The sequence below is a fragment of the Epinephelus lanceolatus genome, chromosome 1 (assembly GCF_041903045.1).
Source record: "Epinephelus lanceolatus isolate andai-2023 chromosome 1, ASM4190304v1, whole genome shotgun sequence".
Taxonomy (NCBI): Eukaryota; Metazoa; Chordata; class Actinopteri; order Perciformes; family Serranidae; genus Epinephelus; species Epinephelus lanceolatus.
Genome location: NC_135734.1, coordinates 27,298,258 through 27,311,080, shown reverse-complemented (window position 1 = coordinate 27,311,080; position 12,823 = coordinate 27,298,258). Strand labels below are relative to the sequence as shown.

Sequence of the window (12,823 nt, the reverse complement as noted above, 5' to 3'; positions counted from 1 at the left end):
GACACACAGAGACGTTTTGGCTTTATAGTATGTTTAGTATGTAATGAAACAAGTACGTGACTAACATTGTATGGTGTCAAGCAAAAATGAATTTATTATTTCTGTCTTCAAGTATGTACAGCTTCTGTGAGAGAGAACCGATCTGGCGAGGTCAGGAAATGGCGGGGAAAACAGGTGATACAGCAGGCAAAAGGAACCATACACCTAGCTTTCATTGCAAGCAATAAACAGATCAAATACAGGGAGTGAAGCGCAAAGAAAATAGCTGCATCAGAGATGTTCTCAAGAAAAACAAAAATAATATATTTCTCATCATGGGAGAAATTCTGCCTTTAAGACAAACTAATGCAGTGCCCATTCAAAACGTTGGCTGTTCAGAATGGGCCGATTGCTTGGCCTTCGGTATTGCCACTTGCAACTTTCTCTAAAACCGCTCATCCAAGCAACTTCACACGTGACACTGTGTCTTCTTTGGTGCTAAACAGTACACCTGCCATGACAACGCTGCGTCTCTTTAGTAATGCTAGATCATACTTGTCATTTGCTAACAGCTAGCTATTTGTGACCAGGCTATTTTCAGGAACAAAAGCATTACAAAGTTATGACTTAAGAAAGTTATGACACTGATTCTTAAAATGTTTGAGTTTGCTATAATGTAACACCTCCAGTCTCACTTTCTTTATCTGTTCTTAAATGTACTGTAGTGAGCAACAGAGAGCGAGTTTTACCCAGGCCAAATTTGCATTTCTGACAATAGCAAAAGCACAACCTGCCCTACTCTGCTTCTGACTGGCTTATCCTTACGTTCTTACAATAATCCTAAGTAATCCCACTCCTCTTGCCTTGACCTAATCAACCCAACAAATGAAGGCAACAAGTACTAGCCAGTCAGAGGGAGAGCATGGCAGGTCATACCTTAGCTATCAGCATGCCATTCAGCGGTGTAAGAACTAATACAGGTCCCCTCTCAGTACCATGAATGTATAAAGAGAACGAGATACATTATTGGAGACAGGGCATCATTCATTCCTATGAAAATTGCTCAGAGCCACATGAGGCCAAAGAAGGTCAGTATTCTTGGTATGACATTACCCGAGTCTTGTGCATTATAGGACCCATAGAGCAAGCACACTAGGGACTTACAGTGACCAAGCTCAGCCAAGAGGTTAACTTCCCGCCCTTCTCTAACTTGAATGGGGATAAAATTATTCAATCATGCACCTCCTCTAGACTTTCCCAATGTTATCAGACCAAATGGATCAAATTGTGATAGTGACATGAGTCATTTGCAGGGGTTGTGATGCTCAAAACAAATGTAACCACTGATTTACAGACGTCTCTTTCACAATATAAGTCTATGGGAAGAAGTCTTTCGGGCCCCGTGGCATCACCTGACAAACCCAGAAGTTGTAATTCCACATGTGGCTACTATGTAAAATTGTCTCAAAGCCTGGCGCTGTTCCTGAGGGCTTCTCAATACACTACACAGCTGGTGCTCCTTAAAGTCAAGGAAGGATCCTTAAATTGCTGAATGTTAACGAGACTACGTCATCGAATCCCACTGAGGGACTGTTCCAATGTCAAGGATCCTTCGAATTCTACCAAGGACCAAGTCCTTCCTTCAGAGAATTTTCAAGAATGCATGTGTGTATCCTTGAATTCTTTGCGCACAATATGCCAGAATTGAAGGGAGGGTCTCTTCAATGACGCACACCTGGGCACTTGCTAGCCTGTTCCGATGTGTTTTCACTGAATGCTAGTCACGATTCTTGCCTTGCCTCTGTAGGACCCAACTTGAAAGGACCTGCCCTACCAAGGAAGCATCCTTGACTTTGAGAAGCACCAAGTGTGTATGCACTACTAATAAATATGTCCCATAGATCTCAAGAGCTCAAACTTGGGTTCTCTGCAATAGACCTGCCAAGTGGGAAGTCGATCTGATGAGCAGTTATCGAGAAAATCAAAGGACAGACATATAGACAAACAGAGGCTCCTTCTTTTTTAGTTAGATTATCATCACACTGTGCAAACATGTCAGTTTTTTTTAAAGCAGCACTCCCCAGTTTTCTACATTAGGTTCTGTTTACTCAACACAAGGGTGTGTAACATCTTCTGTAGCTCTGGAACAACTTTCCAAAGTTTGATAAATAACCCTGATGATGTCAGAAATTCTATTAAGTTGCATCATGGGAAATGTAGGTTTCAGCATTTCTGGAACTTGACTCATACTCTGTCTGAATCATCACACCCAACGTACTTCTTGACTACATATATTTTTGCCCCTGCTCTTCTTTACCACAATACATCAGAACATTGATGCATTTAACAAACGTCACCTCAGGATATTTGCTAATAAAAGTTATACAAGAGAAGTATTGAAAGTGAAAGTGTTGTTTTGGAGGCCGCACTATTGAGAAAACTGATGGCATGATAGCGTAGTACTTTACGAAAATCTTTGAATTAAGTCAGCCATAATACACACAATTAGCTGTATGAGCCAGATGATTCCGTGAGGCCAGCACTGAATAAACATAATTTAGAAAACTTATGCATTGTACAAATAACATGTCAAACAGTTGTGGCTTCTCAATAATTTACATTCTTTGTGTGCCTCTAACATCATCGTATCATCAACATTTATCAAACAATTAACCACCCACACAGTAATCTCTTAAAAACCACAAAGGCAACAATATGTAAAGCTACAGACTGCATTAGTAGAGGTATGGTATGATTATGATTTTGACTCGTGTTGAGTCCTTCAGCCCTCCTTGTCGTAGGGCTTCAGTGCCAATTTCTCTTAACAACATCCTCCTGAAGCTCACCACATCAACCTGTGCACATTCAGAATATCAGTGTATTCATGCAGGCGGTGGTGCAGGTGGTAGAGCAATCCCACAAGAAAACGACTTCAGTGTACAAGATTCTGTTTTACAATCTGTGATATTTTATGAACTGCAACATGACCAGATTATAGTGTTTAATTATGTTTTTGTTGCTAAATTAAGCATGTGTCAATCTACATTTATTATTCAAATCACATAATTTACCTTTGAAGGTGAAAGCATATATAGAATATCTAGTGTCTGCTTTGAATCTAAATGCTTTTCTTCATAAAACTGAAACTGCAATTCAAGGCACTCTCACAGGTGTTTTTCCCACCTGAAGATAAAATTCAAGTTCATTCAAATCTCTTAAGGATATTTCAAGCGCTTGTGCTGGAAGCATTTCATCGATGAAGAATGAAACCTATCCTTGGACTGAGAGAGCAGAGTAAAGCAACCGGTCCTAGTGACCAGGATGTCAAGTCTTCACAGTGACGGCATGACGGTGGCTAATAAGGTGTTGCAATAAGACACATATCTGCAGCACCGACCAATGGATTACCTAGTGTTAACTGTACAAACACGGGAGCTATGTACAGACTAACAAGAATTCATATATACACACGGCAGCTTATATATAGGGGTGATATGAGCAACACAAACATGAACTATTTATATAAACGTACAATGAATGAAGAGTACATTATGTACATTCAATGAGTGGTAAGGTGCTTTTATAAGCAATGACGAAAATCTGCTCCTTTAAGCTTGATTGGGCTAATTATACATCTTTTAATGTACTACTACCATTACACTGCACTCAAGGATTATGTACCGTAATATGGACATGAGGTATGTTGATGCAAATTAAACAAACAACATAAAACTGAGGACTGGAGACGAGTATGTACATATGATTAAATACATGCTGGTTAAATATATACAGAATATGCACATAAGATTGACTAGAACTATAATGTGATCTCTTTTTGGTAACGGAGTTGGAAGACACAATGCTACTCAGGTTAGAGAGTCCTGGCTTTGGGGTCGGACGGCTGATATGATGGGGCTAGAATGGGGCTGGGGGCGTCCTGGGCTGAGGGCACAGCAGGAAAGGCAAAGACTCCTGAAGGAAGGGGGGAGAGCAACCCAGGCCACTGGCTGACAGAGAGAGGAGAGGGCAAGGCCCTGGATGGAGCAGAAGAGTGGAGCTGATAACTGGGCCGGGGCCCCGTGGAGGGGCTGGTCATCACTGTTGACCCGGGGCTATCAGGCCATGACAGGGGACGATTGCAGGCTTCTGGACCTGGAACTGTCCATGACACCTAACAGGGTTAGATAATGAGCAGATGTTGAACTTCACAATAATGATTAACTGCATTTATACGACACAATCATGTGAGAAAACTGCTTCTCAATAATGAGTGACGCTGTTTGCATTTTGATATTTAAGTTAATAAACCAAGCAAGCAACCTACCTACCTACCTACCTACCCAACCAACTAACTAACTGACGAACCAACTAATTACCAGCCTACTGACCAACCTACCCACCTACTTATGGCCTAACTAACTAACTAACTAACTAACTAACTAACTAACTACCTTCTTATCGAACAACCTGCCTGCCTGCCTGCCTAACTAACTAACTAACTAACCTACCTACCTAACTACTCTACCTATCTATCAGCCGACTGAGCCTCCCTAACTACCTACTTACCTACCAGCCTACCTTCCTACCAACCAACCTACCAGCTTACCTGACTATGTACTAACCTGCCTGTCTATCTACCTAACAACCTACCCACTGTACTATCTACCTACCTACCTGACTAACGAACAAACGAACGAATGAATGAACTAACTAACTAAATACTGACCTACCTAACTACTCTACCTATCTACCAACCCACTGAGCCACCTATCAACCAACCAACCAACCAACCAACCAATCTACCTACCTACCTCCCTAACTACCTAATTACCTACCAGCCTACCAACCAACCTACCAGCTTACCTGCCTGCCTACCTACCTACCTAATTACCTACCAGCCTACCAACCAACCTACCAGCTTACCTGCCTACCTACAAACCTACCTACCTACCTACAAACCTACCTACCTACCTACCTAACTATTGACCTACCTGACTAACCAACCAACAAATGAACAAACTAACTACCAACCCACCTGCCTATTTACCAATGAACCTGACTAACTAACTAACTAACTAACTAACTAACTAACTGTCATGTGTGAATATCTGTAATCAGGGAGGGTGCAATGTTGGTGCCATGTGTTATGTACGTATGAAGTAAAGTACAATCAGTAGATGGGAATGCAACCACTAGCAGAGTAATATTTAACTGCACTGTATTTCTGCTGACTGCTGTCACCTGACAGGATATATGCATCTTTAAGCATTTAAGTCACGTGTGTAGTCTTTTTTTAGTGTAATCTTGCCTAATTGTAGGAAAATCAAAAAGCTTTGTGAATGCATATTGTTCTCCATTTCAGGCCTAATTATCTTAACACTGTGGGTATATGCACGACTTCCACTGTACCTCATTTATGAATTCAATTCTAAGAATAAGATTTAATTCACATTATTTTTTATGACTGCAGGGCTGGTTGAACACAAACTGAAACACAACTACCATGACACTCACATCTGAAGCACTAGCCAGCTGTCCACGTGTTTCAGGCACGACCTGATTCCAAAGCTGCTGCCCACTGATGCTCAGAGAGTTGGTGCGCGGCCTGTGGCTGACGATAAGAACCTCCTGGGCCCAGTCCTCCATCAGCCGCTGCAAGTCCTCAGGCAGGTTGTTTTCATTGGCACTCATGGATGAGCCAGTGCATGTGCCTGTCTTGTTGTTGCTGTTATTGGCCTGAGCTTGGGCCAGTCCCATCACCGGCTGATGAGAAGGAGGTGTGGCACCGGGAGGCTGCTGCTGTGGTTGATTGAAAGCCCCTGGCCCAGCTCCAGACCCTGAGGATACACACATACCATGAGATCATATTATCAAGCTGATTAGATCAGGGGTGTCAAACACATTCCAGTGTATGGGCCACATACAGCCTGTTTTGTTCTCAAATGGGCCCGACCAGTAAAACCACTGCATAATAACACCTCAATTTTTTTCCCTTTCTTTTAGTATAAAGACAAACAAGCACTCTCTAAAAATGTTCATCCAATTACAGATGATGAACAGTCTGAGATTTCTTAAGAAAAATAAGTGATATATCAACAATATGTCTCAGTTTTTTTAGTCAGTCTACTTCTTACCATCAATTATTTTAAGATAAAGGTCTAATACAGATTTGTTTTTAACTGAAGCTGCTGATTAACATTATTTTGCACAATGTTTCAGCAGTTTCTTTAAATATGACCACAATAAGTATCCATTGAGTTCGCTCACTTTGGTCTGAATCAGGGACTCATTTTGTTACAAAGTTGCATAACTGCATTGGTTTGTGTTCTCGTGGCAGCATTTACAGTTAAAACCAGATTAAATGTCTTTGCAAGAAAGCTGCTCTTGATTGGTCAGAATTTTATGTGGGAAAAATCCAGGAAGTAAACAAAACGTTGAAGAGGAGTACAGTTGTTAAGATTAATGTGACACTTTCTAATGTCACAATGGAGGGACAACTACGCAGGTTGATTTTAGTGCTGCTCATCGTGGACTATATTGCTGTCATTGTTCATTTTAGACAAACCATGCAGTTTGAAAACGAGGCGTGGCTCCAACTAGAAAACAATGTTTTGATGCACTGGATGTGCTGAATGTGCATATTAAGGCAGTACAGGAGGAGGTGCACATTAATAATCCTCCAGGACTGTAACATGCGCATGTTTAACTCAAACAATGCGTAATGTGACTGCAGTTGGTTCGGATCACGGTCGGAACACGTTCTCACCACAAACAAACCGCAACAGAGTTTGTCTGTAACAGGACCGAGACCACCTCTTCAAGAAAGTCTCAGTCCGGTTGTTTTGGTGGGCACCCGAGTGTGATTGCAGTGTTTACACCTGCCCAAACGAACCGCACTTAGGGGGCAAATGATAGGTTCAATTGAGCCGAACCAAACAGGGCAGGTGTGAAAGCACCTTCAGAGAACTGAATTCCAATCAGGGTTGGAAAGCAGTAGTTCACATGAAGCAGGCTACTCACTGTTCCTGAAACCTGTAACCTCTTAGACTGCATCAATATTAGGTGTGCAAAGTCATCCATTGGGCCAGATTAAGCCCTTTGGTGGCCAGTTCTGGCCCACAGGCCATATGTTTGACACCCCTAGCTTAAACTGATATAAACTAACAAGTCTCTGAATGAGTTATAGGTGAGATAATTCTACGTACTGCTGCTACGCTCTTTGCCAAGACACAGGCGCTTCAGTGTTGTCCCTGTAAGACAAAAAAGACTTTATACAGATGTTCACTCCCATCGGTTGGTTATAATGTTCAGTAACAGGATGCAATGCAAAACAAAGCTGATGAATACTGCCACAAAACAAAGGACCAAACTAACAAACAAAGCAATCAATCCCCTGAAACAAGACGGTCCATTTATTAGCAAAATCATGCAAGTGGTCCAGGTGATAGCCATATCGAAGTGCAGTGTAGGAGTGTTAGAGAGACAGAGACAAGAAGGTTAGAAAGAAATGAGAAATTAGAAATGTTAGAGCAGATTGGGGTGCATGTGGCATGCAGAAGTCCATTGCCTAGTAATGCAAGTTACAAAAATGTGTACGTTATATGGTGAATAAATAACACAAGCATCAGTACTGTCGGAGACACTTGAAATGTGACATAATGCCAATTACTGTTAAAATGAACCTTGATTATCCAAACCTCAAGAATGAGTATACATTATTATTATATTAAAATAAGTTTAATCAATCAAAATCTTCACTTTACTTTTAATTAAATTTTACTCTTAAGGGGTTTGAATAAGCAACATATTTCTGTGCAGGCAAAACTACAAGATAAAGGCAAGTGATAAGGACGAGGCGAAGCGAAAGAAAACCCAGCGGTGTTGGAGAATATTTGGCAAAGACAGAAAAGAAAGATATCAGTGAGCTGGAAGTAGAGAAACAGATAATAATAATAATGGAAAACGAAAAAAATGAAGCTATGCAGGAAGAGAAGAGATACAAACAGATAGACAAAGACACAGGCCCACTGAGAAATCTAGCTCGAGGCTTGCTACTCGATTTATAGGTCACTCTCTCAGACGTTTGAGGGTAATTAGACCAGCCTGTAGAGGAGCATAATCAAAGAGGGAAGAAGACACCAGGGTAAGAAGAGCGCACAGTGAAATGCCTTGTTAACCAAAACACCACAGACATGTGTTTGTTATTAAGTCTCTGGTGAATCTACATGTTTACAGTTGAGTATTAGTGGAAAGACCGTTGTGTGATGATTTTCTGTTGTGTTGCTGGTGGTCACCTTGTCCGGGTGGAGCGTGTGTGCTGGTGCCGTCTCCGTGTAATCCAGCATAAATATTATCAGAAGACAAAGAGCCCTTGAGGGAGCAGGGCTGCTGAGTCTGCACGGGCTCTGTGGTCGAGCTGGGAAGGTGGCTGGTGCACGAGCGTGCCCTGCCGTGAGTGGGGAAAGGCCTTTTGGCTGGAGAGCCGTTTAAACTCACTGTGGGCTCACCTGTACCTGCAGCAGTACCTGGACACATAACAGCATCGGATCAGATCAATATTTAAACCATGATACTGGAAATTCTGAAAAGACACTCACTGGATTTGCTGGAGTCACTAGTTTTAGTTGTGACATTTCTAAACTGTTGAACCAGAGGGCTGAGGAGTTTGCCAGGCTTCAGTCTGTGCTTGCCGGACCTCTTCCTACGGCCGGCATGTGGTGCAACATGTGAGAGACCCAGGCCAGAAGGAGGGGCTTTGCCAAGCCGGCGATACAGCAGCTCCACCTCCCCCCGCTGATGGGCCTGCAGCTCAGAGATCTCCCTCAAATGTCTGAGGGGATGGAGGTAAAGAAATTACTGGTCACTTACCAGCTAAATGACTAAATTAATGTGAAAACACTTTATAAGGCCAAGAGCAAACCACTTGCTATACTTACTTCTCCCTCAGTCTCTGTAGCTCCTTCTTCATGTCCGAGTCCTCCATCTCTGAGTCATTATCACTGCTGGCATAGGCCGAGCCATGCACGCCTCCATGCCTGCTTGGTGAGTCAGAGCTCTGCACGCTGCTGCTGCGCCCTGAACGACGGAGGAAGGCCACTGCCCTCTTCATGAGGTCACTTCCTCTGCGCTCGGAGCGAGTATGTTGAGACGGGGTGGCAGGAGTCAGCTTCGCAGGACTGCTCTCAGCACCCGAGTCTGAGGAGAGGAAACGAGCGTGGACAGTGACATCCACAGAGACAGAGTTTGATGTATTGGCACGAGGCAGAGAGCCTCGCTTGGCCATGGACGGAGGTGTGTCCAGGTAGAAATCAGGTGGGGCGGAGTAGCGGCTGCAACGTGTCCTCTGTGTAATGTCATCTTCGGTGCTAACCACAGAGAAACGACCAATTGTGGTGGAGGCAGTCATGGTCTCAGCCTGGATGTGGTCCTCACTGTATCCTGTAGGGTGTGCTGGTGAGGCAGCGCTGCTCCAGCTCCTCTGCTTCACATCTCGTCTGTTGGCCACTTCAGGAGGGACAGAGATTATCTGCCAAAAGCAAAAATCATCACAACATCATGCAATGCCTCTGTAACAGCAAATGCAGTTGAATAATATGAAAGACAATTCTACTTTCCCCTTAAATGTGAGGCAATCTCCCTCTCGTACCTTAAATCTGCCTCTTGTTCCAGAGCAGGAAGCAGAGTTAGGAACGTGCCTTCTTGACAGGGATGCTGCAAACATGTACACAACAATGAACACAGTGACACTGCAGTAGTCAACAAACATAAACCATGAATTTAGATAGAAGTGAATGATGCCAATTTTGATAGATTGATTAGTGTCTGCTGCACGTACCACACACAGCTGAGTCACTCAGTGTGCTCAAACTGTCCATTCTCTCTGGAATTTGAGGCTGACAGAAGTGACATGATGAGATATGAACAAAACAGAGCTATTAGAAAACTACAATACAAAACCTTTTATCACTTTATCATTATACAAACTGTTAATATAGAGATGATATTTAGATGATGCTTTTAAGATGCAGCTAAAGACCCATTTTAATTCTCTGGCTTTAATTGTGTAATACAATTGTTGCTGGTTTTTTTACTTTTATCTGATTCCCCGGGTTTAAACATGTTTTATTCTAATCTCGTTTTACTCATTAATGCATCTGTATGTGTAAACATATGTCTATCTTTGTGAAGTACGTTAATGCAAAATCCATTTTCCACACAGGTGCGGGGAGCGCAGAGAGGTGTGCCCACTCCACCTTCTTCTTTCCATGTATGCTCGTGGAAGAGCAGAGAGGTCCCAGAACCGCCAAATATCAAAATATAAATGGAAATAAAGTTTTCTTTGACTAAAGTGGTCCTGACTGAAATATTCCTCATGAAATTTGGCTGACAGTATAGTTAATTAAATATGGACTGTTTCTGGCATTTATCAAACAACATATTTAAAACCAGAGCATTTACTGGCTGTGTGTGAAAATAATGTGTGAAAACTTTATACTCACACATTTTAGAGGAATATTGAGGAGCATATTAGTAATTAGTAGTTAATATATATATATATATATTAGTTGTAACGTATGCCAAGATATGTTCATTCCGCAGCTTCTAATTTGATTGACAGGCCTTTAGCACTTAAACTAAAATCTGAATTATTAACATTTTTTAATGCAGTAAAAGGTTTGTTTGCACCTGTAATGTCCATAAAAACAAAAATAAAGCATGCCCATTTTTTCATCTAAATTAATTAAAATATACATAATCCACAAAATTTTATTCCATACACAAATATGAACAAATCAATCAAACTAAAAAAGTCCATTTAGTTGTTGTTCTGTAGCTCTCGATCATATCACACAATCTTTTAGAAGCTGAATGATGAAGTGAAATTATTTTGCCAACTGATGTTTTAAAGGTCAAGAGCTCAATTTTTAAGCCAACAACTCTAATTTAAACTGTATGTGACTGTACTGCACCTGTAATTTATTTAAGTGATTTATATAGTTTAAGAAGTTATGATTATTGTACATACCAGCTGTTCCCCTGCCCTGTAGCGTCCCTCCCCCATGGGCCCTGGAGTGCTGTTTCCTGACCCTCCTGTGGCGCTGTCTGGACCAGGAGGAGACTGGATGTACTCGGTGCCGGAGCCTGGCGTCTCCGCAGCACTGCCTGATGGATACATGGGAGCATATTCCTGGTAGAGCAAGTTCCTCAGTTTCTCATCCAGTGTTTTTATGGTGCTGTCCACAAAGCCCCCGCGGCCCAGCCGTCCCTCAGTGTCTGACTCACCGGGCCCTGCGCCATGCTGGGATGGCGCTGGGCTCTGGGGTAGTGAGGACACTTTGGTCCCGCCCACACTGGAAAAAGGCTGGTGCAGCACCACAGGCTGCTGTGGGTGCTCGCTGCGTGCTGACGAGGTATAGGAGACAGACAGAGGCTCTTTGGCTGAGCCTGGTTCCTGGAGAGGAAGAGGAGTGAGAGGAGACCCACTCTGTAAGCCGCTCACATCCAGAGACAAGGGCATGACCAGAGGGCAGCAGGGCACCTCGTCAGCCACAGACACGTCTGGCATCTGCTGAGCTGAATCAATTGGGGAGATGGAGCCCAACGGGGATCCCCGTGACTCATCCACTGGGAAAGATGTATGCGGGGATGATGGGGGCAAAGTTTGAGCTCTGGCTGGCTGGGCCTGATGAACACTGGGCTGCACCGAGCCGCCCGCAGGCTCCACTGATGTCACTGACTGAAGGGTTGGGGGAGCAGACACAGGCGGAGACAGAGTAGCTAAGAGGAGAGGGTCTGTGTTGGACATTATTGGGGGGCTACAGAATCCATACACATCATAGGTGAAGCCTCCACTTCCACCGGACATTGTGGAGGACGACCCCTCTTCTGCAGGAGGAACAAAAATGAAGATGAGAGAATTCTTTTTAAAATATCAAAATATACCAACTTTTATTTTTAACTTTCATCATTGCACGAGCTGTAGGATGTCTTTTACTCAGCTGCCACAAGGTAGCGCTCTTTTACCACGCAACTGTCAAATTTTGTGCTGAAACTGCTCTGTAGAAACAAAGTCACCTCTGGATGTAGACGGCCTTGCAGTCCCAGTGTCAGCAGGCTGAGTAGTGGCTGAGCTCCCAGGAGACTGTGTTGCTGTGCCATCAGATGGCATCTCCTGACTGGATGTGGGCGTCTCCTCTACAGGGCAGATTATGAACCATCTCTTTCCTGTGTGAAGAACTGCAACCCGAGAGTTCAGACAATTACTACCCATTTTCCAACAAGTGAATACGACATATGCAAAAAGGAGGCATACATGATGTTGATGGATACATTTTTTTCTAAAAGATCATTGTTTTACCATTTTGCTGATAGACAGGCTGAGATGCTCCAGGCTGCTGACTCTGCAGAGCGATAATAAAATGTGAGCAAAGTCTCTGTCAATGTCTAAATCTATCAATCAATCAATTTCATTTCAAGGTCGAGTGTGGAGGATTTAGAGGCCTCTATTCTATCTATTCTCTCTCATCTATCCTACTTCTTTTATGACACTAAATCCTGCACACTAGTCCTTCAAAGTGGAGAATCTCATGATGGTCCTAAATAATTTACAATAGAATAAAACACACAGCAGACAAATAGAAAAATAAAAATTAAAACAACCATATTGGAAACATCAGTGTTAAAAAGGATGTTTAAATAACGAAATAGTACAAATTAAAATAAAACAACCATTGTAAAAACATCAGTTTTAAAATGGATGTTTGCATATAATGAATAATAAAATTTAAATAGAACAACCACATTAAAATGTCAATGTTAAGGGAAATGTTTAAATATAATGAAT

The 12,823-nt window shown here is 42.5% G+C and overlaps 1 protein-coding gene across 4 annotated transcripts in view; it reads right to left on the bottom strand.

The window, feature by feature from the left end:
- Window positions 1-14: 14 nt before the first annotated feature.
- Window positions 15-12,823, bottom strand: part of wnk2 (WNK lysine deficient protein kinase 2) — a 44,352-nt gene continuing 31,543 nt past the window's right edge. Inside the window, exons 17-28 of one of the 4 annotated variants that reach the window (XM_033626442.2) lie at window positions 12,338-12,380; window positions 12,055-12,216; window positions 11,006-11,865; window positions 9,815-9,872; window positions 9,626-9,690; window positions 8,916-9,505; window positions 8,577-8,809; window positions 8,274-8,504; window positions 7,984-8,082; window positions 7,185-7,229; window positions 5,494-5,816; window positions 15-4,150 (exon numbers count right to left, since the gene is read on the bottom strand). In XM_033626442.2, the coding sequence (XP_033482333.2) occupies window positions 3,851-4,150; window positions 5,494-5,816; window positions 7,185-7,229; window positions 7,984-8,082; window positions 8,274-8,504; window positions 8,577-8,809; window positions 8,916-9,505; window positions 9,626-9,690; window positions 9,815-9,872; window positions 11,006-11,865; window positions 12,055-12,216; window positions 12,338-12,380 (3,009 nt within the window). In that variant the 3' untranslated portion in view covers window positions 15-3,850. Of the gene's footprint in view, window positions 4,151-5,493; window positions 5,817-7,184; window positions 7,804-7,983; window positions 8,083-8,273; window positions 8,505-8,576; window positions 8,810-8,915; window positions 9,506-9,625; window positions 9,691-9,814; window positions 9,873-11,005; window positions 11,866-12,054; window positions 12,217-12,337; window positions 12,381-12,823 lie in introns of those variants that run through there. The other 3 variants (XM_078168578.1, XM_078168580.1, XM_078168587.1) reach the window with 3 other exon arrangements.